Source organism: Zosterops lateralis (genome assembly GCF_965231275.1).
Source record: "Zosterops lateralis genome assembly, chromosome: Z".
In the NCBI taxonomy this organism is placed as follows: Eukaryota; Metazoa; Chordata; class Aves; order Passeriformes; family Zosteropidae; genus Zosterops; species Zosterops lateralis.
Window position 1 is genome coordinate 58,977,666 of NC_139800.1, and position 26,248 is coordinate 59,003,913.

Consider the following 26,248-nt stretch of genomic DNA (forward strand, 5'->3'; position numbering starts at 1 on the left):
ACTGAGCACATCCAGCAATGGAACCTCCAAAATTTCTCTGGGCAACTTATTCCAGTGCCTTAGCACCCTTCCAGTCTGAAGCCATTTCCCCTTGTCCTTTCTCTACAAGCCCTTGCAATATTCATGTGGCAGCTGGGACAATGCCTGCAGGGCTGTGTCTAACTTTTAATCTGTGACATTTGTAAATGTTGCTTGTGAAAACATATCAGACTTGGTGTTTTTACCTTTGCTGTGCAAAAGGAGAAGAAAACAAAGGAAGGACACATTTCTCTCCCATTATATCTTTAGGTCACCTGCAGCTATGTAATTTTTATTCCATCTATCAGATGAGGGAATAGAAGGTCAGTTGACTGGCACTGATATTTCCTAGGCAAGGTGAGTGTTGGAGAGAGTAATGGTGTTGCTGGTTGTGTATCTGTTTTCTATTAAGCATGCCGAGATGAAACAGCAAAATATATATTAGAGATGGTGTTCTCTCCTTTCAAAAGGCTATGATTGCTACATTTAGCTCTCAAGTCAATTCCAAATCTTGACAGAGTTTTGCTGAAGTCTCACAAATAATCAATAGAGCTATTTTTATCTTTTAAATGAGTGAGACTTTTAAAAATAGGAAAGACATCTTTGTAATGACTAACCAAGTTGTTCCAGAGTTAGGTCCACTGCTCTATATGATTGGGGGTGTTGAGTGAAAGAAGTTATTTAGGCATTGCCTTTGTTCCATTCTGCAGGTTTATAACCCCAAAATAAAATTGCAAATGTTTCTGGCAGTCATCCTCCAGGCACAGATGGCTTTCCTCCCAGTTTTGGCAAGCCTGATTTCAGTATAAAACTGAGCAATTATTAGAAAGTGAAATATTGCATGGTATAATATCACTACCACCACCATCAACATGACAAATGGAGCATTTGTTATTTCAGAGCCATGTGAGAGAGCTAGTGCCACTGCATTATCCCTTCCTTTAATACCTGTACCTGTGCTGCTGCTGGTGATGGACAGACAGATGCATCTTGTGAGAGCAGATGCTTTAGCAACGAGTTGTGGCCATTTTCTCATTTGTGTTGGCTCTATATTTCAATGCAAATATCACTGAACAGGTGGCTGATGAGGCCCCTGTGGACTGTTTACAGTAAAGGTTACAACCAAAATCGATAGGCCTGAGACGCCTCTAATTCCATCTGGGAGATGTTCATCTTCCTTCTGACTGTTTCCCCTCTGAACAGCAGCATCCTATTAATACTGCAGTCATCAGAGATGTCTCACTCAGGTCAGAAGAGGGTTCCTTCTGTTTAGGCCTCCATTTGTTCTTTGCATTTTCTTTTTGTGCTGCACTGGAGGGAGCAGCAATGTGGATCTTGACAGGACAGGTTGCCAGCATTAAGCATGCTGAGTTTTGCCTACTGACTTGACACCTGCTACTGCTGTTCAACAGACTGAGGCTCATCACTGCTGCCTGGGGGTTGTCCAGATCTTTTCACTTTATCGCTTACTGAAGCAGGAGGTAGTGATGTCACACATCATAGGTGACATTATTGTCCAAGGTATGGCCTTGTAAAGGTGCAAATGAGGGGAGAGGAAAGCTGGTATAGACTCTGGTTTACAAAAATCTGAACAAAATAAGCAATTACCCCTGAAACTTGTGGGGAAAATACTTTGTATTTGGGCAGAAATTTTATTTTACATGCGTTTTTGTAAGTCTTTGTGAGAAAAGCTGCATGGCCCAGCTATCTGTATTTTATTAAACTAGTAATTAAGTTCGCATTATTCTTTTCAACGAAGGTAGGTACTGTTGCTTACTATATGAGGCAAAATCACTCTTATTGGTGTCTTTCCCTTGGGCCTGATCATCATGCCTGGCATGCAGCCCACAGCAGCTGGGCAATGAGTAAGCAGTACTGAATCCAATTAAAATGCCAGTAAAGCATGTATAGCAGAGAGCACCCATGCAGTCCTCTTATAGTCAGGGAAAACTTTTTGATATGCACAAATGAGAGAGTGGTGCTTCATACACATAATTTAGGGTCCACAGTGTTGTCAGTCAGGTGTGGGCTTCCCTTGGCCACTGCCTCCCTCCCTTCACCAGTGTTCAGGAGCAACTTCTTTTTACCATGAGATCTGAAGGAGTATTGGTGATTACCCCAATGTGTTCATGCACCAGGCTCTCTGGCATAAGAGCCAGCTACCTGGAGTACAGTAGTGCTTTTTTGGGCACATGAAATGTATGGCCAGCTGCAGAGACAACAGGAGCAGAACAGGAGAGCAAAGATGAATGGTGGCTGCACCATCAGTCATGAGAATATGTTGGAAGTTGGTAGTGATGATGGGCACGGAGCTGGCATTGAGTCTCTGTAGCCACCTGCGCCAGCATTCAGGTGAGTGAGCAGTAATCGGTAGAGAAAGGACAGCATGAGTGAAAAAGCTGTCCATCCCAGACACTGCCCTGCCATTGCCAATTCAGTTGTGGTGTCTGGCACTTCACACAGTGTCTTGCTGATAGCCACTTGTGTCTCATCTCCCTTGAGTTTCCCAAGCACCTGCTGAGCTTCTGTTCACTCACATCTGTCTGATCCCCTTGGCACCACTCAGAGCAGACATTTTGCACAAGCCCTTCTGCTGCCTGGTGCAGCCATGCAAGGTGGCCGAGCAGCAGCTAGCACACCACACAGGCAGGCATAGACAAAAGATGCTTTCCTGGACGGCTCTGCTGGTGCCAGCTTAACTTTCCTCATTCTCTGGGAGCTGCAGCCTTCAGGTTGTATTCCTCTCTTTTGTTTTTGTTGTTGCATTATTCCCAATTCCTTCCTCTGACTTTCACAGCACTCTTATCTTTCCCTTTCTACGAATTATGCATTTAAAAGGGTAAATAACAGTGATAATGTTTTCCACTCAGAGATTTCCAAAGCAAAATTAGCCAAATTTAAATTTAGCCAAAAGATTTGAAGGACGTTGTAGGCGATTGTTGAACAGTTAAAGGCAAATCTGTACCATAGCAGGGAACAGCAGGCAGGTTGGTCAGCTGGTTTCTATGTTCTTCCTTCAGCTCAGCAGCAGAGCTTGCTCTGTGGGTCTCTATTGATGAGACACTGGAGAAAGACTTTGGCTCCTAAATCACCTGTGTGCCTTTAAAGCTCTTACCGCAGAAGAATCTCCAATCTTTTAACCTCTGTTATGAAACTCAAATCAATTTCTTCCCCACTTTTTAATGGTACTTTTGCTTTTGCTGGTTATGATTCTCAGGGCTATTTGCTGAGTATTTCCAGGACCAATTCATGTAGGCTGCTGCTTTCCCTGTTGTGCACTTTTCCTTATGCAGTAGTTCAAATTAATCTGGCTTTACCTTTTAGTTTCTTCAGTGTTTGGTTAAATGCTGTTCCTTCTTGCTGGAGTGTTTTTTAAAGAATAAATTATTTCTACATATTTGTAGAAATGAAAGAATTTGTTGAAGATAGTCACAGGCTTTTAGGGCCAGTAGGTTTTCTGGCCTAGCTTCATGCATAACACAGACTGTAGAATTTTTTCTGGTGATTCTTGCGTTAAGCTTAATAATTTGTGGATCGAAGTGCAGCTGTTGTGTATGAACACAACCCATTATGGTAGAAAGAAGTTTTGTAATAAATGAATATAACAAGATCTATTCATTACAGAGCAGTCTTACTGTACCATGGGAAAATTCTGACATGGTTGCATACTTTGATTTTTCTTGGAGATATGCTGGGATTAGCTGAATGTACAGTGAGGTCAAAGCAACAAGATGGGAGGTTTTCTAACGTGGAAGAGCACCCCTTTCTTTAGAGATGTGCCTTTGCAATCATTGCTGTTGCTGTTGAATTTGTCCTCAGGATCAAATCTGCCCTTGCACTTTTATGGAGTTTACCAGAAAGTTGATTTTTCCATTTAGATTTTTCATTGGATTTGTGTAACCCTTCTGGAACAAGCAAGCTGTGGATAAAACAACCCACCTACTAGGGCATTGTGGCAGGAGCCATGTAATCCTTTCCTTAGCCAAGCAGATATTCTGTATGCATTTGCACCCAGGCTGTTGTAAATGCTAAAAACATCATACAGCAAAAAGCAAAGCTCATCATGGTGGCTTCTCCTTGGCTTGAATAGCCAAGGAAAGCCATTGTGGAAAGAACTGGGCACAGCAAAATTAGACTTTTCTCCTTGTTTTGAAATGATCGTTACTTTCTTGGCTTCAGAAACTCTTCATGCCAACAGCATGAATTTTACAAAAGTAAATGATCCTATGTCAAGCACATATATGTGGGTGGTTATGTGTACATATATACATATGTGTATGTATAGATATAGGTGTACATAGACTTTGACTCAGTAAAAATAATAGAAATATCTACTATATTACACTAGTATCCAAACATCCTACTTAGAAGTGATTCATTTTTGGGCTGAAGTGTACAAACAGAGAAACCTGTTCCACCTCAGAAGGCAAAACTTTGATTACTATATAAATTAAGAGATCATGTGGTTTGTTTGCACTTAATTATAATATGACAAAAAAAAAAGGGAATATGTCAGTGGCCAGAACAAGATGTCTTGCATAGGTATTTGAAACATCAGCTTCAGAAAGAAGAATCAGAGCACTAATGTATGTTCCAAAAAAAATCATATATTCCTTGGTTTAGGAATGCAAAAAGGAGATTATTTGTGGGGGTTTTTAGAAGTTTGGAAGAAATCTAATCTACTCTGCCAATTTGATGGCTACAAGTTACTGGATTAGACACAAAGTATAAAACGTGCTCTTAAATATTTGCAGGGCTATATTTTATTAGCATGCTTGATAATGAAAGACCATCAAGACTCACTCTTCTTGTCACAGTAGCTTCCTCCAACAAGAGTAACAATATGAACCAGGAGAACTGGAGTTCTCAGAACCAGTTCTCTCTCAACCAGTATGCCTTAGTGCAGGCCAGATCTCTGCATGAATGATGGAGAGCTCTTCATTGATGTCTGCAAAACTTTCATTTTGAGACAGTGACTGTATTCACTTGGCATCACTGTCTAACTACTTGTCTTCATCAGACACTGTGTTCACAAGCATTTTTGATTAAAAGTAGTTTCAGCACAGTTGCAAGTGAGGACATTTGCATCAATCCCAGGGGCCTAAGCACGGTGAAAATTGTACTAAAAATAAGTGTAACCTTCTTGAATCAGCACTTTCCTGAATTTTCACTGAAACAGTATGGCTCTTTCCGCTATTGTAAGAACTGCAAAAGTGACAATATGTTTGAATAATTACCTCTGAAAAAAAGCTGCCTTTGGATGCAATTTAGTTCTCCTCAGTGTTAATTTATTGGCACAGATGCTGATACATGTGTAGTCCACTTGAATTATTGACATGTCAAAGCAGATATTTTGCATGTACGTTTTGTGAATTTGAATGGTATCAGATCAACAGAGAATTATGCTTTTTTCCTCCCTTCTCCCTCTTTTCTTCTCCAAAAGAATCCCCTTAAGGAGAGAGAATTTCATATGCTTATAAATCTACCAATGTATGTCAGTTCGTTTGTCAGTTTGTGTTTTTCCCCAGATAAAAGGAAGCAGATCTGGCCCAATAGGATGTACATGAAATCACAAAGTAAGCTTGCTGGGCATTATTCGTTTTCTCGGAAGCTGTCTCCTGCACAGATTTGCATGGAACAGTTTACACTGAGTCTGAATGAGAAGTAGAGACTGGTGGTGCAGAATCACCCATGGGACAAGTTTTTCAGGCTCTGAAGGGGAGTGGCAGAGCTGTGTCTGCAGTACTGTGGTGCTTTCCTTGCAGCATACATGTTGTTAGATAGTGGATTTTGTGATGATAGGGAGTAACAGAGAGCAGCTATTCTTATGCTCTGGAGTCTCACTCCAAGTGAGCCAAGTGGTTTGATTGTTAGCCTACAGACTGATACTGTAGATTAATACAGTTTAAGTGGAAGAATTGGATTGCTTCCTAAGTTCTTCCCGTTAAACTATTGTCCTCAAGATTTTTACACTGGATTGTAGCAATTTCAAGGAGAAAATAATGTCAATCAATTTGTGTAGTAATGCATTTTGTTTTGTCATTTTGCAGTGTACTTGCAAGGGCAAAATTTTTAAACCAGCAAAGTGACATTTTGAAAAATTGCATAGAGATAAAGGAATTAACCCTTCAATGTGTATACATTGCTTTTAATTAAAACCTTTAGAGGGAAACTGTTTTTCCAAGCATGCTATTTACTTCTGCTGCTTATTTCTTCTTTGGGCATTCCAAAGATCCCCAAATGACAACAAATAGAAAGAAACAGGTTCCACCCCAGAGAGCTAACCGTGAAGAGAAAATGTTAGAGGTGACTAAAAAGACAAATGGAGGAATTGCATAAAGTGTCTGCAGGCAGATATAGCTGTGTCGGTAATCACACAGAGCTATTGGCTTAACCAGTGCTAGATGGAAATACTTCTATTGGGGCTTGTATGTACTATCTTTTAGTATGTGTTTTCCTATAAGTTATGATAGACAGACAGTGTCTGCATTGTATTGCATTTATTCTTGCTATTTTTATCCTTCGCCATCCATCTGAAACTTTGTTCAGTTAAGGTGTCAATCACTACCTTACTTTTTTTTTTTCCTTAATCTTGGTCTAGCTTGGTCTCTCAGTTATTTTGTTAATAGAAATAGAGAATCAGCCAAAATTCCAATTTGTGTGTTGAAATAATAGTAGACTAACACTAAGAGTGTAATAAATCAGTAGTCCTTATGGACTCTATCACCCTGCAACAGATCCCCTGCTTCACACCATTTATAGCAGCTGAAATTTTATTTGAAAGCAAATATCTGATGAGGCAAATTAATTATTGTGACATTTTTCTATTGGTTAAAAAATGAGGAATCCAACATTTAAAACTTGCTAATGCTATTTCTGGCATCACAAAAGGAGACACAGGTATCTAATATTAAATAATGCTGCAGAAGGGCAAGTTAGCACTTTGCCAAATTAAGTTTCAAAGACTATGTAGGTTATGAAGTTTGAGTTTCTTCCCATAAATCTTGGATGACTGAGAGGCCACTGTAAAATAACTTTGCTCAAAAGGAATCTTTGGCAGGCAGCATCAAAGGTTTGAAACTCTGGAAAGGATGAAAAGAAAACCCCACTTTTGCACTGATTTCCCCTACAGATCAATGCCTCTGTGAAACTTGCCTGGGAATTATGAAGTATTTACTGTATTATGGACTGGTTTTTTTCACTGTATCCAAAAGCCCCAGTGATTCCTTTTATCTCAAAGATTTAGGGATATTTTTGTACATTAAATCTGAATGAATGAATGAGTGAATGAATGAATGCATCAGTGGAACACGAGGGAAAATATGCTGGATTCAGACAGTTCTTTTCTTCCTCATTTTATCACAAGTTGGAGTATTGGTTTTATGACACCTAAATTTATGGGTATATATTTTTATGGTAAAGCCCAATGACATGTTCTGAATGCTCCATCAAGCTTTCTCAGTGTTTCTTCACTTGATTCACAACTCCACAGGGTATGAATCAGTCCTGCAGAATAACTCTTAATCTCTTTTTAACCAGAATAATATAGTGTGGGTTTGGATTTTTTATTTGTGGTGTGTGTCATCATGTCATCCTCTAATTATGTAAACCAAAGAAGGAGAAAATAAAATATTTCTTGGAAAACTCTTGTCAGCTGTCAATCTGTGCAGCAGATGAAGCATCTTTATTGCATATAAGAATTAGAGGCAAAATTTTTTTTGCAACACACAGATCCTTAAGTCTATCCTCAAGCAAGATGTGACTCTGCAGGGGCATGGGCTGAAGAATAACAGGCTTTGCAGGGCAGTTTCTGCTTAGAAACACAGCATGCCTCCTCATGTACAGTGAGAGGCTTGAGGAGAAAAGCTCCCTGCTTTCCACAGACTCTCTAAAGTTCTGACCCAACAGAAGGTGCTTAAACCCTTGTTTGTCTTCCACAGGGTGAAGTGAAGAAGTGAAGCCTCACAGCTGAACTACTATGAGGTCAGAAGCCTTGCTGCTATATTTCACACTGCTACACTTTGCTGGGGCTGGTTTCCCAGAAGATTCTGAGCCTATCAGCATTTCGCATGGCAACTGTAAGTATAAGGGGCCAGAGGACTTCATTAAGTACTGATCAGGGGACTTCAAATCTACACTACTTAAATACAGTTGCAGTGGATACAGCTGGGTTTTTTTTTTTATTTTTCCCATATCAGCCAATATACATTCTCAGGTACTAAGAAACTGCTGTGTGCACAAATTATATGAAGAATGCTAATGTTTGGGGCATAACATGTAGTAGTATGTGAATATGCATGTTCCTACCTGACTTTTTCACACGGTCTTATTATTTGTTAATCTAATACAAATAATTTAACTTACTTCTTTAAGCTCAGATGGATTCTGCTTGAGTATTAGCCATTTTTTTCCTAAGATGGAATTGTAGCTAAAAACCAAATCAAGACAAAGAATTTTTTATGGCAGAAGGTCTCTCCTTTCCTACCAGTAGAAATTGGCAAACTCTCCAAAATCTAGTGTAACACAAAGAGCTGCGTATTGAGATCTGCTGGATAAACAGGTGGGGAGCTTTCTGTGCATTTTACTGTGGATATCAGGCTTGACTTAACTGATTCTTTCACATTTGCCTCAACTCAATTGTGACAATGGCAAAGAAAATTCTTCGAAGTCCCAAAGTTTCAGGTGTTTATAAAGAAGTCTTTAGTATCTGGTCCTCTAAAACTGTGTCAGGAAGTAGCACATCAGCCAAGAGCAGGCTTGTGTTCAATTCTTTTTTTTTGTTCAGGAATTTGGTTTTAAAATTGTACATGCTTACTGTACTTTGGAATGGCCTTAGTGCCCATAAACTTGTCTGTCCTGTGTAACACCAGTCTGAAAGACAGGACTCCAGGGCACACCTTATGTGCTGCAAATGCTAATAGACTCTGGGATACAACAACAGGGAAGAACTGCTCTGAAGCAAATGCAGGTGAAGCATGGCTTGTGTGACCACTGGATCTTCAGCACTAACATTTTCACCCTCCAGAAGGGCAATGCTAATCATTCTTGCAAAAATTTGCCAGGCTTGATCCTTTTGAAGAAATAGAACATGGGATAATATTTCCTTTGCAGCATGGCATGCTGAAGTGGACATGAATGCCCCTAGTTTGTTCTAGATCCATGAGTTACAGAGGAACAGAAAACAGCCTGACAATAAAAGTTGGCATTTTGCATGTAGGACATGGTCAGAAGGATTAAGCTTCTGAATGTAAATCCTGTCAGGTGTCTTAATTTATTTCTTCAAGAGTTCTCAGCACCTGGTTTGGAGAGAAGTTCTTTTTTCTATCCAATTTTATCACCAGACTTTATGACACATGACACTTTGAGGTGCTTTGCTGAAGCCCTGCTGTGAACCAATATTTGACAAAGCTTAACAGGTACAATGCTTTTAGAAGGCATTAGCTGAAAATACCAGAGCAGTAGATGAGTTTCTGAAGAAATAGATTCCCCTAAAGAGCTGCAGTCTTCTGTGAAAGCATATTAATGGGGAAAAGGCATAGCTAGATTCCAGTCAGCTCTGTATAGCATTCGCTTGCAACAGGACTGCAATGATAATGCTAATCAGACGATTATCCTCCTCCTGTCTTCTGTCATTTTATTTACTTAATTAGCTCCTTGTTTGTGTACCTAGATGTCATGATCATATGACATGCATGAATGTGAAGTGGCCCTTGATCAGGAGTGTTCACTGGTGTAATAGGTTGTACTGAGGAGCAGTAATCTGAGGAGCACTGGAATACCCTGTGTGTGCTGAGTTCTCATCCCCCAAAAAATAATGGGAATAGACAATAAACGCTCTTGTTGACTGGTAGAAGTGGGAGGGAAAATGACTTGATAGCACAAGCTCAGTTGCCAGAAGAACTGAAGTATCAGACTGGTGGCCAAAATAATGTGCAGTGATTTTCATTTCATAAAGTTCAAGTGGCGATTTCCCACTGATGCCCTAAGTTTAATTTTCATGTTTTTCAGATTCTGTGCTGCCTAGGGGTGCTGCCTCTCATATTAAGTGCCAGTAAGCTCTCTTCACAGAGTAGGTAGACAAAACAAATCCTTTTCCAGATTGAAACCAAAGACAATGAGTACAACTTTCAGGCCCAAAAGCATAAAACGCAGACTGAAGAGAGAAAACAAGAAAAGAGATGGGACTTCATAACCTGAAGCTGTAATTGGACAATTAAACCCCAATATGCAAAGGGACCAAAACTTATAAAAGTGTGAGACCTCCTGACCAGTCATCCATTTTGTGATCATTTTGGGTCCACTTTGAGGGTAGCCCTGGCCAGGCTCTTATCCTGCCCAAGGTGTACCCTTAAAGGCCTTTTAATAAATACCTACTTTATTCTCTTAGCTCTGTCTAGTCTTTGTTCCAGGTCAGCCCTCCCAAGGCATCATCACCATTTCTCAAAAATCCCTGCAGCTGTTCCATGACAGCAGTTGAGTTCTGTAGAAAAGCCAGGGAACTGGCAGTTTGAACCAATGAGAACCAAGATTTTTGCTTTACCACTACCAGTCCAGTCATTGTGGTGATTGATAGGCCACTGTGGAACAGCTTTGTCCTTATAGACATGCTTTGGCAGCCAGGAGCAAGCGTTTAAACTCTGCAAGCAATGAAAGAAAAACTTTGAGAAAGTGCCATGTACCTGTGTGACAAGAGCTCCAGAACAGCTTTATGCTTAAAAAAATAATCACAGTTTTCGTCTTCTACAAATGTGGTGACTTTCTCCTTTGCAGCTGCAGAGACTGTAACCTTGAAGAACTCTCCAACTCTTTGTGCTCATGCCTTCTAGCCCCAGACTGTGCTTCCAGGACAGAACAGAAACCACAGGTTTAGCCTATGGCTGAGGCCCATGGTACTTTATGTTAGCACCATTTCAGTTTGTTATTCTCTTTTGACCCTGTTGGGTTTTTTCCTTCCTTACAGATACAAGACAGTATCCGGTGTTTGTGGGTCACAAACCAGGGCGGAACACCACACAGAGGCACCGGCTGGACGTCCAGCTTGTCATGGTCATGAACAGGACCCTCTACGTTGCTGCTAGGTCAGTAGCCTCCTGCTTCAGCACTCCTCTCTTACTGCTTTAAGAGGAGAAAGGAGAAGATAAGGAATATTCTGAGTTCTTCTCAGATGGACACATTATTTTTAGGATTGTCTTGCACTCAGAGAGAGCTTTGCAGCCTGTTAGTAAAACATATTAGAAACCTTGCTAGATGATCAACTAAAGTTTTGTTACACCTGTGCTTTAGGACTACATGCCTCTGCCTTCCTCTGAGACCTGCAAGAAGGAAGTTGCCAGAAAAATAATTTAGTTCCATGGAGAAGCAATTCCGTCCTCATTATTTTATTCCACTTGTGTTCACCAATAATGAGCACAAATTTTAGGGAATAATTCTTCTGTGCACAGATGTATTTTTTGATAAGAGTTATTAGAATGCAATTTTGCTGATTTAGGCATGTTTTTGGTATCTTAAGACAAAAGAAAAAGAACCAAACGTGCTACCTCATGGTTAATTGAATTTAGTGTCTTGACTTTTTTGGAGAGCTATACTGCGCAGACATGAGCATGTCTTTTTATAAAAATTGCACATAGAGCATCCCCTCCAGTTTGCCTACCTCAGCTTGCACTATCAGCTTCAGTGGGGCTGTTCTCATTACACATCTGCCGACCTGGCAGAGATCCTATATTAACACTTCATCTCCCTACCTGTTGTTAACAAATAAGATTGATGATCTCAGAGTGGGAATTACATGAGACATGCAGAATGAGTGCAAGATGGGTCCAGATTAGCAAGAGTGGGTGGTCCAGATTAGCGAGGGTGGGTAGTACAGTTTAGGAGCTCTTGGACCCAGATCTTATTTGGGACCTCCCTGCAAGCTGCCTCTTAAATAATAGCTTGTTTCCTGCCTGTTTTCTGGTCCTGCATTGGAAAAATACACACCTTTCTGCATGTGCCACATAAAACCAGGCTGTTGCTGCAGATGGGAGAAGTGGTGGGTGGGATAGCCATAAGTGAAGGGGAACAGCTGCTGAACAGGCAGCCTCTCACCACCAGCCCGGTCTGCAAAGCCCTTGGCAGCCTCTGGGAGCTTCCTGGCTTTCTTCTCAAACAGCCACTCCCCATCGCCTGGGTGGTCGGATGTGTCCTGTGGGGGAGAGCTGCCTGTGGATCTCCATGCGGCCCCACGTAATTGGTAATTGCGTTACACTAGCACGGTCACTGAGTGACATTTCCAGTCCCTGGCTGCTAGAAGAACACACCTGTTCCCTTACCCAGCCATGGCAGCTGCTCTGGCTAACTGCAGTTTCCTCAGGCTCCTTGCATACCCCACACTGCAGGGGCCTGGGTGGCAAACCTCAAGGCTCTCATGGAAAGTCCTTGCATCGAGTTCAGGCAGAGGGCAAGGATCCTCAAGTATCCTTCCACAGGAGTTGCAGTGGCAGTGGTCGTAGGACACAAGGAGAGATCAGCCCTATGGCAAGTGGCAAAACCTTGTGCTTTGGCTGAATTCCAAGAATGGTATTTTTACTGTGTTAGTGGAATAATTAGCGGGGCAGGGCAGAGGGTTGAATAGGTTTGAAAGGCAGCAGGATTTCCTCCTTTTCATGACTGAGTTCCCTTTGCTTTCCTTACTTGTTTTCCTTGAAATTAGGAAATTATTTGCAGTGAGATGGTGGTAAATCCTCTTCGCAGATTTTGCTTTGCTGTTTTCATATTTTGTTCCCAGTCTGAGACTGACGCAGTTAGACAGTCTCAGTGCCTAAGCAATTTGCATTACAGCAGGAAAACCTGGAGAACAGTTTTGGGATATGAAACCACTGTGTGCACAAATTATATGAAGAATGCTAATATTTGGGGCATAACATGTACTAGTATGTGCATATGCATTCTTCCTTATTTGTATAACACAACTTGCTACAATGAGAGTGCTTATATAGTCCTAGGATCTTGTGACCTCAAAAAAGAATAAAGACCTGGTCTGTTTTGTACTTACGCAGGCATGAAAAAAATCTTCTTACACTTTTTTTTCCTTCAGTAACTCAAAACCTCTTTGACATATTCTTTCCCTCCTCCATGTTACTGAATAAAGTCCCTCCTGGGCTGACAAGACTATGTATGTGATCCAAGTTGAAATTCAGAGGTAATTTTTATCTGTAAGTAAAAACTACAGAAAATGAGTCATCCTGCAGTATCTAGTGTAAATGAAAGTTTGTAATTCAAATTCTGCATTTCCTTCAAAGGCAGTAGTAAATCTAGAGATTGGAAGCAAATTTGTACACAAGCAAACGTGTTTGCCAAAGAATTTTGTAACAAGATTCATTGAAAATTATGGTTAAATAAAACTTATATATATAAAAATATGAGATATTGCTTTCATGCTTTTTTAATACATTGAAATACAGCAATTTTATGTTTCATCTTGTTATCTGAAAAACAAAACAAATGGTTAGATAGAGTTTTTATTTTTATTAGGGCTGATGTCTTTAGGCTGGAGGTGTTTTGTTTGCTTGTTTTGGAAAATCCAGTGTTGACTTTTGCAAACAATTTCATCATACCAGAAAGGCTAACTCAGATTTGAGAACTGCTTATATGTTATTAATGAGCAACTGGCATAGAACAAAATTTCTGTCAGTCTGCTATTTATTTTGTCATATGGGGTACATGACTCCTGTATTAGCTATTACCAAATAAAGTTTTGTGTCACTTCACAAAGGCATTATTTCATGTTATCAGGCAGAAATACATAGCCAATATAAATCAGAATAACTCAGCCAAAGGCCATAAAGCTTTACTGTCTGACTATCTGGCTTGCAGTCTGCAAAGAACCGGTTCTGTCATCTTTTTTTTTTCGTGGGAAGGGTACTCCCTTACCATCTCTCTCTCTCTCTCTCTCACTCGCCCACACCCAGGCACACACACCCTTTTCTAAGTTTGCTGTGTCTCCTCCTCCCATTGTCTCAGGCAGTGGCAGCTTTTGTTCACATTATCTGCCAGCTCTAATGTGTGTGAACGAAACAGGCATGGTGCAGGGCATGGGATGGCTCCCCCCTCATTTGCAGTTACGTTTTTCCAAACTATGCTCTGAGTGCCAAGGGTCGTGCACAGCCAGTGGCATTATTTAAATTCCCTTCCTCGACAAGATTATGCCATGGCAACAAAACTCTGTTCTGCTGACTGGAGGTGGGAAAAACGGAAGCTCTAGGATTAAGTAAATTTGTGTTAGAATAACTTAATTAGCAGTAAACTGTACACATACCACAGCTAGTAGATAGTAGAAGTTGGGCAGCAGTGGGAAAAGGAGGACGAGGACAATCCCACGTTTTCTGTGATTAGGGAGTCCTCCCCCAAATCTGACAGCTCTTTCACTCTCTACTGACACTGTCAGCAACTGTGTTTCTTCTGTGGCATGAGAAAATTATATGTAATTTTTCTGATGCTAACCTTCTTTCCAGTAATCCCGTAACTTAGCATCTGAATTTTATTTGAACTCTTCCTTGAACCAGGAAGTAAGTCCTCTAAAGACTGCTTTATTGAGAGTGGAACTGAACAACTCGGCTCTTTCTGAGTACCACTGCTGTATTTTCTAACTGTCTTGTTGAAAATGAAATAATTGTAACCTCTGGAAAGAGAGGCTGATGAGTAAAATTAAGAGCTGTGCCAGAAGAAGGGGTTTAGAGGTCCACCCGCACCTCATTTGCAACTCAAGAGATTTTTTCCCCCACTTTTATATAGCAGGAGTGACAGCAATAAAGAGTAATGCACATAAAAAGGGAACCATGATGTAATCTATGAAGCTGATATCGTGCTAATAGGTGATTTTGTTCCAGAACCAACCCTGACCACGGCTCTGTCACTGAAGTCAGGCAAATAATAAACTGAAGTATTAAACCAATCTTGGAAGTAAATTGCAGCTCTGATTTTAGAGTCTGAAGGAGAAGAAAACCCATCAACTCATTGACTTGGCATCTTACAAAGCAAACAGCCTCAAGCTCCATAAGAGACAAATTTTTAAAAGCCAGTTCCCTACCACAATGCTGCCTCTTTTCTCCACCTGAGAGAAGTGTTGTTTATTTCTTTTGTAGCAGTATTCTGTGTTTTCCTTATTTAAAGAGACTAGAACTATTTCCCCAAAACCAAATAAAAATGAAACTAACCTTGACAGCAGGGATTTCTAAAATTGAAAGAGCCTGTATTTTGCTTTCAGCAGACCCCCCAATGCTGTAGATCATGCCAGCTGCACAGCTTTCTGCATGTTGAAAAAAATACAATTTTATTTCAAGGATAAATGAGATCTCAGTCCCATTTTGATGTGCTGGCTGCTACAGAAATACGGGTTGGTGGGTTTTTCAACTTTTGGGTTCTATACAGACCTGCCTCTGTTTTCAGCTTACATGGAAGAGAATATCTAAAAATATCCCTTTACCTGAGTAGCTGTGTCTATTTCCTCTTTCTAAGAAGAGATTGGTGGCTAATTGTAGAGAGGGACAGGATCTCACAAAAATAGGAAAGTAAAAGCAAGGAAAAAAGTGTGAATTTTTTTTCAGAGAAATAATTTACGGTTTAGTTTGGCCAGCAGTGTGTAAAAAGAAGAATGATTTATTGGAATAGTTTTGTGTCTGTCAGCCTTTTGTCTACCATATTGTCAGTCAAATTATAACGGCTAAGATTAGACACATATTTAAAAGGGAGAAGGGAGAGGAGAGGAGAGGAGAGGAGAGGAGAGGAGAGGAGAGGAGAGGAGAGGAGAGGAGAGGAGAGGAGAGGAGAGGAGAGGAGAGGAGAGGAGAGGAGAGGAGAGGAGAGGAGAGGAGAGGAGAGGGAAGAGAAAGGCTAAATGTGGCACAGGTGACTTCTAGCCCAGGAATCTGGCAAAGACTGCCTAAAAGATATTGCAGCTTATTTCATGATACAGAAAAATATCTACATGCTAGATTGTGGCATCTGTTGTAGGACTGATAGAGCAGAAATCATATGAGATCCATCTATTTTCCCAAATCTCATTTGTTCAAATAAGTGCTTTTGGGAAAGAATCTTACTTTGAAATTTTGTAGCACTTTTATTTTTTTCTCTTAATGGGTAGGCAAACAGTTTATATGTGAAAATGTTTTTGTGGGAGAAGCAGGAAATGCTGCCAGCAATGTTTCCTGGTAAAACCTCTGATTTTTTTTTTTTTAATGGATTATGGATTATCTTGTGATAGCTCTGTTACAGAAAATGAATGGTCTGACTATTCCATTTAACTTCGTATTCATTTGCTTTTCTTTACAGAGACCATATTTATACTGTTGATATGGACACATCACATACAGAAGAAATTTATTTTAGCAAAGTAAGTAGCCTTTATCATCACCCAGAAACCAAGGACACTAGAACAAGCTTCAAATAAATAGGATGATGACATTGTTTTAAAGAACTTGCCAGCACTGCTGTAAAACAGTAATAAGCAAGTAAGATGCCATTGCTAATCATATTTGGGAGAGAGCTGGAATAGTAATCGTGTCTTCTGTGGATTTCTGATAAGTGGTTTAGCTGGGCTGATGAGCAATCTGTACTGAAATACAGTGAGGTCCCTGATGGAACATCTGTCAAGCATGTTTATATGCAGCAGTTTTCTATAACAGTTATATTATCCCCAATTAAGTCTACTGAAACTTTCATCCTAAGAAGCAAGTTGCATATTTGCATGTGCACAATTTTTTTTTCACTCATGCAAGAACTGGCTAAATAAAATCTTACTGTAACATCACTTTGTAGATGTATTCACATTATCTCCATGGAAAGTTGCATTCAAATGATGAAAAGCTTTATCTGCGTTATTACATTGTATGTTAACATGAATATACTGAAAATAATCTCCCTTAAGTTCCTTTGCCTTGCATTCATATTGAGTAATATATGTTAAACACAGCTTTGGTCCAACAGCAGAGCATAGAAATTTGGGCATTGAATGGATTCCACTGGAGAAGGGGACAGTGCTTCATTATAAATATGAATAGTGCTGAATATGAACTTTTTTACTCATTAAAGAGTGAGGGCACAAGCTTACAATGGAAATGAATATTCATGGTTAGTCTTTCACATATTTAAAAGGGAGAAGGAAGAGGGGAAAGGGAGAAGGAAGCTTGAACCCCTCCATGAATGCACAGTGCCTCAGTTTCCGGGTCAGGAGCATTGTCAGAACTATCATGGCAATAGTGTTTAAGGTGATGCCAACTTAGGCTATGTAATTTTAAACAAACTTTTATTATAATTTATAAGCCTTCCACATTTGACCATTTTTAAAACTCAGCCAAAAAAAAAAACAAAAAAACAAAAAAAAAAAAAAAAAAAAAAAAAAAAAAAAAAAAAAAAAAAAAAAAAAAAAAAAACCAAAACAAACCAAACCAAACCAAACCAAACCAAAACAAAACAAAAAAAAAAAAAAAAAAAAAAAAAAAAAAAAAAAAAAAAACAAACAACAACTGGCTGGGATTTACCTGTAAATCTTTTGGAGGAAGAGTGTTAGCAGCAGTGTCAGCATTGTCTTGACAGGTGAAAAACTCTTAAAAACTCTTAGAGTTTGTTAGCTGAATTGAAATGGTAAGAATTACCTGAATTTTATTTCTTTCTAGATCTAAAATGTCTTTCAGAATGCATATTTCATTTGGAATCCAGTGCACGTTCATAGTCCATAAATGGCAATTCTGATTTGTGGAGCAATATCAATTAAAAGAACATCTAGTATTTCTAAGAAAAGTGTAGATTTTTCAAAATTGGCCTGTTGTTGAATTCTGTTAGTTTAGGCTTTAAAGACAGAGGTATGGGTTTCCAGTCTCTGGAACTGGAGGCAAACCAAAGTTAAATGAATGCTCCACATCACTTAAACTTCACTGTTGTGGTGAATTAATCATGGAGAAAGAGTGCAGAAAACTTTCAATAAATGCATGTTCAAAAGCTAGTCTCCCCTAAGGGACTTACACTTCTGAAATCAAAAATAAAAAAACCTCTGAGTTCTAATTGATTTCTTTCTTTATTCTTGCAGAAATTGACATGGAAATCTAGACAAGCTGATGTAGACACATGCAGAATGAAGGGAAAACATAAGGTAGACAACTTTCATTTTTTCTGCAACTGCCACTTTAGTTTAGTTGCATCACTATTATCTCAGACTGCAGTCTGTGATGTGGAATGGATCGTGCCATTCACGTCTTACCAATAATTGCTTTTTCCATCAACTTACTGAAGGCTTTAATTTGCAAAAATAGTTCATTTTGAATGTGATAAAATATTATGACAGAAGCCACAGCAATATCCTGAAATACTTAAGGCATTGAGCAGTGTACTGATTTTGCTTACCATTGCTTCAAAAGCCAAGTGCTGCTGTCCATCTCCTGTGAGAATTTACTGAGAAGCTCAGGTAAAGCATCAGAAAACACAAATTGTTTTGGGGCTGTAGAAGGACTTTCTCACACCAGTTTCACCCTCCTGTAACCGATGACTGGCGTAAGTAGTATCATAATTAGATGCAGGCTCTTTGATTCTTTGCATCTACTTCCCCTTCTAGTTACAGAAGCTTCATGCCAGGACATTGCAGTGCTGATGTCACTGTCTGACAGTGGCACATGTGACAACATCAGATTTTTTGCTCTTCAGGAAAGCAGTTTTCAAACAAAATTCACCTTTGTCAACAAAAGCGAACTAGGAGCTATAATATGAATGCTGTATGTTCAGGTTTTTTTAATTTTAAATCACTAGAATATAAATTAATTATAATTTGCTCATTGTCAGTTTAACATAGTCAAAATAAGGCCAGAGTACAGTGGGTACCAGCCGATTTAATTTTAAACCTGACAATGAAATATCACTGCTTAAAATTAAAAACAGATACTCAAAATACAGTAGTTGAAATAGTTTTTATTATTTTTCTTCAGGATGAATGTCATAACTTTATTAAGGTTCTCCTAAAAAGAAATGAGGATACGCTGTTTATCTGTGGAACAAATGCATTCAACCCTTCTTGCAGGAACTACAAGGTATGTAATCTGTTTGTGGAATTTCACTCATGCCTTGTCTTTTGGTTGGATTTATTGTGACTATGTTGGCAGCAGCATGAGGTTTGTCGTTCAGCTGTGCATCTTTCAACTCTGAAACATTTGTCCTGATTTGTTTCACTGCTACTGAGTTCAATGTTGATTGGATTTCTGAGAAAATCTCATATTGAATACCTAGTTCTTTGCAATTCGTGCACATCAAGCATATTCCCTCCATAGGTGTAGAGTCCTTGAGATCCCTATTTGGGGATGTAGTCACTCCTCAGAAAGTTCCTCAGCTTGTCACTGACACTCACATCAAGTCATAGACTAATATTGGGGGTTACTTCTGGAGTAGCATGTTTTAAATATTTTGTTGCACTCTTCTCAGTCACAAACTAGCTCTCAAGATGCTTGAGAGTATAGTAAGCAAAATCTAAGTTTCCTTAAGTCCCCCAGATAGGGACACTGTGGAGATCCTACGGCATTGTGTGCTGTGGAAGTGATGGAACAGCAAATTTCCATAAGAAACAGTACAGCAGCACAGTTAGGTATTTTTCAATTGCTGGGGTTCTGCAAAGCCAAAACGTTATCTAGAGCAGTGTAGGAACTCTGTTGGTACATGCATACTTAACAATAATGCCCTGAAGCCAATTTATTCCTTTGACACAGTGTATCCCAATAGTCTCCATTCAAAAAGGACACATTTATTGAAATATTTCTCATTTTCTTAGGCATTCATTGTTATATTATGATATAACTCCCAACAGTGGATGTCTCTGGAGTAGCTTTGAAATTAATTTATTTAGGCATTTTACATCCAGACTCTGCTTTTTTAGGCACTGTTATGTCCCACAGGTCATTTCTCATCTTTTTTTTCTGGAGAAATCAAATTCAGTTTTACTAATGCTGCTCCTGACAAAATCACAACTGTCATTCAGGTTTTGGATTCACAGTTAGTGTAACAAAGCAGAATAAAGATGTTCACATCCAGGAAAACTACTTCTCTAGTGATATTCACTGTGACTGCTGCTCTTCCTTGATTTTTGTGCAATAATGGTATACTTCGTAATGGTATAATGGCTGCAGTTTAGAAAACACAGGAGGGAAGTGCAGGGTAGTATTTTCTTCCATTCTATGGAGGAAGAACCAAATTTTGAGTAAGAATACAAGGCTCTGTCATGGTAACAGTTAGCTACTCTGTTAACAGGTGTTTCTTTTATTCTTTCTTTCTTTACCTGCTCCTAGTATGCAATGAAGCTTCTTGATCTCAGGGCTGTGTTTAGTCTTCTAGTACAGTTTGTAATTTTATCTCTGAGTGCCATTAATGAGGCTAACAAATCTCAGCCAGTCTTCTCGTGTGGAAGTTGCCTTTTAGATACAATTCCTTGTGTCTACAGATTTCTTTGGCATCCTGATGTAAGGCATATAAATGGCCTCCTCACCCTTACTCCAGAGTTTTCATTCCCTGTGGTGCAGGGCTGGATAGTGATCCCATTGTCAAGTCTTCAGAAGGCCTCTGCAAACCTGCCCTGGCTTTTCCTCCATGTATTCCTTCATTATACAGAGAGAGAACTAAACATGTGCCAAACAGAAAGCAGGACTGTTCCTCAAGCATGCCAGTGGTTGTGAGGATGAGCCCAGGACGTGGAACTTGGTGCAGAAATAGTTTCTCAGGACTATAATTCATTTCCTCTCACTATTAAATGAAATGCTTTTCAGCCTTTGAGTAAACACAACTAGTTCCCCTCAGAGTGGATTTTGACAGGAAGGATACATGTCAGAAAACAAATTATCACAAATCATCCACTGAAGGATGATTTAAATCTGTAATTTACAAATTAAAAGTTGGTTCAAGCTGATGGTGCTGTGTGGGTTATTTCTCTTGCTCTGTGGATCTTTACTGTATGTGATCTATACAGTATGAGCTGGACAAGTTGTCTGAATATACTACAAAGGTTCTTATTCCCAAAATACAGTAGTATAAGCATCTTAAAGAGGTAAGAGTTGTACGATTCTCCCTTAGCTCACCAAACCTTCTTGAACTTCATGTAAAGTCAATCTGTGTATTTGTGTCATTATCAGTGCCCAGGGTGAATATATTTCCCATGAGTTGCATATAAGCCTCAGAATTTACAATTCCTGCACAGTTTAATTCTTCCCTGATGGTAAGAGGATTCTCTGTGACACAGACTAAACTGGTATACTAAAACTTGAAGAGCATCTTTCTGAATATGCAAATCAAGGAAGAGAGCACTGCTGTTGAGACTAGAGCAGAAGGATCTCTGGACTTGGAGGAGAAAAATGCACACAGAGATAATTGTCCTAGTGTTGTTTCTTCTGAATGCTGGGGTTTGCAGACTTTTGTGTGCATAAGAGCGCTTTTGTTGGGTCACTGTTGAGGATAAATTTTGGAGCCTTGCCAGAACCACAGACCACATAGCCTGCTTCAGTTCAAAACAAAACTTGTGTGCAGATAAAATACAGACGGAAGACTTTTGTAAAATGTGTCAGGCTTTCTATAAAATGTGTAACTAAATTATTAGCTCCAAAAGAATGCCTGACTTACCAGACACACATTTTACAGACTAATTTTATTTAATACCATGATTTTTGTCAAGTTTCTACTCCACAGTCAGGAATACAGTTAAAGAAAGGGCCTTCTCCTCTGCCCAGAAAAGAAGAAACACTGTCATAAGCCTCGTCCTGGGTAAGAAGTTCTGTTTCTTTGTTTCTCTATCTGAGGAGCTCCCTTTGACTTTCAGATGGATACCTTGGACTATCTGGAAGAGGAATTCAGTGGAATGGCCAGGTGCCCCTATGATGCAAAGCATGCCAACGTTGCATTGTTTGCAGGTAAAATGATGGAGATAAACTTTTTACTTTCCATCCTGCAGCCCAGGCTTGGGATAACATCGTACCACTTGCTTGAGCCCAGAATGCCTAAATCTAAAAGGTGTCAAAAGAAGTGAACAATGACTAAAAAAAGAGGGGATAAGGAAATCCCTAACAAAAAAAAAAATGCTTCCCTTCTTTGGAATTAACTTCACTGTCATCAAAATTGCATGAAGCCTCAGTTTCCTGGATCAACATTTCAGTATTTCCTGTATTCTTGATAATATGGCCAGTGTAAAGCACCGTTTTTGGCTGCATCCACCTGCTGTGAACGTCAAAGGAAGTCAAGGCTTGTGTAAGCTTTAATAAGGATTAAGCAGGATATGGTCTTTAACAACTCTAAGCATAATCTAACATTCATAATAAAAGGAAGTTAGGGAAAATACTGTGGCATGCCCTTTTCTAGATCTAGAAGGAAAGGGAAGGTGACATACATAATTTTTTTTAAGCTGAAAACATCTTGATATAGTCTTACCAGCTGCTGTAGACAAAAGAAGTATGTTGGTTAGTGGTGATTTATGCTGCATGCAGCCAGAATAGTGTTAACTTTGATTTCTACTACAGTAGTTAGAAAAAGTGAGATCTTATAAATGGAGTTACTTTTGGCTGCTGATTGTGCAGGTTTTTTGTATATCTCTTTAGGAATTCCTGATTAAATTATTTCTTTATTGAATTTCTCTTAGTGTGAACCCTGCTGATCTATTCTTAGATCTGGCTGTTAGATAGGTGTTGAAAATAATAAATACATCTTCCGTAATAATGTGATCTTGTTCAGCAGGTGGAATGGGTGGAATGCTATAAAACAGCTTGGGTGCTCACACAGAAATAACTAAGCTATTCCTCTGAAGATTTAAGAATGTGCAAGCATTTCAGCCATTCTCAAATGAGTCTATAGCCAAAGGGCTCTATTAAGCACTACTATGTTTGAGGTATCATCACCTGCCTCACAAAGGAGAGAGTTTATAACCTGTTCCAATTTTATTTTTTTTTTATTCTTTATAGTGCAAATAAACGGGACCTTTTGTTTCAAGAATAGGGATGATGATAGTAGTAGTATGTGATTTCTTAATTACAGTCACAGGCAGGAATATACAGTAGAAATTCTCTAATTGTAGCGAGTAAGTCATAAAGCATGGAAAGAGAGATACTCCTTCAGAGAAATATTTTTCCCATGTATCTCAGACTTGCTATCCTTAGTGCAGTCTAAATGACCTTTCAGAAGGGTCTTTCTCAGTGTACTGGCCAAGAAAGAGTTTATGACCAGCCTATTGTAAACATTCACTTTGAATGCAGATGGAGTTCAGAAAGACAACTCCAAATTTGTCACTGAAGAAATCCTTGCATTATTTGAAAATAAAGGTAATATTTATAGAAATGATCACACTCCTTCATGGTGATTCAGAATAAATTTGATATAGTTCAAATAAATATTTGTAGAATATGTCCCATAAATCTGCTAGCTTCAGAAAATCACTGTTATATATGTCTTACATACTGGTATCCATACTCACTTTTCAGAGTGGAATGAAAAGCAGTTTCAGAAGAGTTTAGGGCACTAATCCAGGTCATGGAGTTTGTTGGCTGCAATTACATGAATATGGGTCTTCTTGCAGCCTGTAGCTATTACAGCTGATATGTGCAAATTTTAGCTGGTCACAGCAACATGGCAAGAAAGAAAATAAGTGTGTGGTTGTATTAACATGAGTTTTAGACATCCATATCTAAACAATTGAGCTTTTTATTCTTTTTTAAATTTGTTGGGGGAGGACATGACATGTTGTAATTATTTTTTCTGTTTTTCTAAGAAAAAATGATCATTCTTAAGTAGCCAAATAAGGACAAGAATTGTATGAGTCAGAAAAAAGGAAGGACTTCCTTGTCTTGGGGTAGAACTTCATGAGTTTTAAGTTATGGCCATTGCTCCTCATCCTGTCACAGGACACCACTGAAAACAGTCTAGCACCACTCTCTTGGCAACCACCTTTGAGATAATTGTATGCATTAATGAGATTCCTTCTCACTCTTAAATTAAGTGTTGTCTGAAAGTATAAGGAGGAGAGCTGACCAATAGAAGCCTCTCTGCTTTGTCCTGGGAATGTCCTCAATGCTGATGCCTTCAAGGCAACCAACATAATCTCCTTCAAAGGAGATGCAGACAATTCTGATTTTTATGCAGACACAATAGAGACACAATTTTGTGGGCTCATGCTGCACCATGTGTTCCGAGATCTATCTCACACATGAAAACAGTCCTGTATAGTTACCATGACCTGCAAACAGAATAGACAGCAAAATGCAGCTGAAGCTTGTGCTTTTATGTCCATATAGTTTTGTATGTTTTGGTTGTCCTTGGAGTGACATTTTGTAGGCCCTTTCTTATCACTTGTCCTCCATTCCTTAGGAGAGAGAAATGCATAATTCATATGGGAAATGTCTAAAATGTGTGCTAGAAACGAAATATTGATGGGCAATCTTCCTCCATCTCTTTTCATTCCTGTTTCGGCAGAGCTCCCAGCATGCTGTTTAATTTTTTGTTAGTGATCTTTGGCAGAGCAGAAGTGCTCTCAAGGGGAGAAATTTTCATAAGTGTCAATTAGCTGACAGTCTTCAAGCTCTGTCTGGTTTGCACTCCCAGTTAAAACTAGCAGTTCTATTTGATTTGCTGACATACCTAGGCAGAATTTCAGAGCATTGAACTAGTGACTTGTGACTGGATAGGGTAGTTCAGTATGATGTACCTAAACTGAAGAAGAGGAGTTAATCCATAAGGTTATTTTCTTCCACAGCATCTGTCTGAAATTACCATTTTGCAAAGTGGTGGCTTGCTTATTCAGTACTCAGTTCCATTCACCTAGCTGGATTTTTTTCCTTTCTTCAGTGCTCCTAAGGAGACTGTGGTGGTTTTGTTTCCCCTGCTCATCTGACTGATGAGAGAAGAAGCAGTTGTATTATTTCTAATGCTCCTCCTCCCTTGTTTCTTCTTTCCTTCCTCCCCAGAGGGAAAGCTGTATTCTGCCACAGTGACCGACTTCCTTGCAATAGATGCAGTCATATACCGGAGCCTTGGAGACAGCCCAACTCTGCGGACAGTTAAACATGACTCCAAGTGGTTGAAAGGTAGATAAACAAACAAGGCAAAAAAAGCAGCATCTCTGATAAGAGTCTTGGATTTCTAACAGACCTCTTTGTCATTTATTTTCACCAATGCTTTCTGGCAGAAAGAAGGAAGTAGATTACATCTCTTGCTTACTTTGATCTGTTTATCTCTTTCTCTCTTCTCCTGACCCCAAGTTAATGGATTTGACAGAAGCTGTGAGCTGGGTAGATCAGAATATATATTCTAGTGAGTTTTCCAAGCTGAAATCCACCAGTTTACATTTGTTGGATGAAAAAGTGGGAGCTTGGCCAGGGCTGGGTTCTTGGGCTGTGTTTGAAAACATCCCTGCCACAGCACTGTTAGGTAACAATCAAGGCTTTATGAAGTATAGAAAGTTTGCCCTGTAATGTTAAGATTCATTAATGAAACTAAAATTATGGGAATATTGTACAAAGCCTTTCTGTAACAGTTCTTAAGGATTGTACTGCTGCTGCTGAATTAGGCAATTTTTGTGCTCTAAATGCCCTCATTGTTAAGGATGGTGCTGTTTAGCTTCAGGTAGGTATTAAGAATTGTTAGCATTTGGAGTGATTTTAAGAGAGAGCAAAGCCATAGTTTCAAGTCTTTTTCTGCATGCAGAAATGTTTTGCCAGGTGTCAACTTTAGCTGTTCCACTTTGCTTGCTGCTACAGACACGTGTGGGCAGAAACAGTTACGTGGTTTGTTATTCTCTCAGCTCACAGCCTGCATGCCATAAAGTGCGCTGCTTGGACCCCTCAGGCACACAGTTATAAATGCCTGTTTACCTTTCCTCTTATTTCATGCAGGGCAGACGTATTAGTGGCAGAGACTTAACTACTCTGCAGTGATGTTGCACAGTCTTGTTCTCAGCTCTCCTGTCCCCAGACAGTGATTCTTCTGCAGCAGCGATTTGTTTGTTCTGTAAACTGATCAAGTTTGTCAAACACAGACATTTCACCTCTGGATGTTAAGTGTGAATGTATTTGGCTTCTTTTTGCATTCTGTATCCTGTACATAGTGCCTAAAACAGGTGTCTTGGGTTGCTGTTTTTTTCTAGAACCGTATTTTGTTCAGGCAGTTGACTATGGCAATTACATATACTTCTTCTTCCGGGAAATAGCAGTGGAGTACAACAGCATGGGAAAGGTAAGGGCAAAAATATTGCCTTGAA

General features: G+C 39.4%; 1 protein-coding gene across 3 annotated transcripts in view; it reads left to right on the forward strand.

Annotated features, from left to right (window-relative positions):
* The window catches only part of SEMA6A (semaphorin 6A), a 120,114-nt gene that overhangs the window by 43,594 nt on the left and 50,272 nt on the right, over positions 1-26,248 (forward strand). For all 3 annotated transcript variants that reach the window (XM_083883129.1, XM_083883131.1, XM_083883130.1), the window contains exons 2-9: positions 7,959-8,096; positions 10,979-11,096; positions 16,324-16,384; positions 18,077-18,139; positions 18,966-19,067; positions 21,830-21,920; positions 24,957-25,076; positions 26,135-26,223. In XM_083883129.1, coding sequence (XP_083739255.1) covers positions 7,997-8,096; positions 10,979-11,096; positions 16,324-16,384; positions 18,077-18,139; positions 18,966-19,067; positions 21,830-21,920; positions 24,957-25,076; positions 26,135-26,223 — 744 coding nt within the window. In that variant the 5' untranslated portion in view covers positions 7,959-7,996. The remainder of the gene's footprint in view (positions 1-7,958; positions 8,097-10,978; positions 11,097-16,323; positions 16,385-18,076; positions 18,140-18,965; positions 19,068-21,829; positions 21,921-24,956; positions 25,077-26,134; positions 26,224-26,248) is intronic.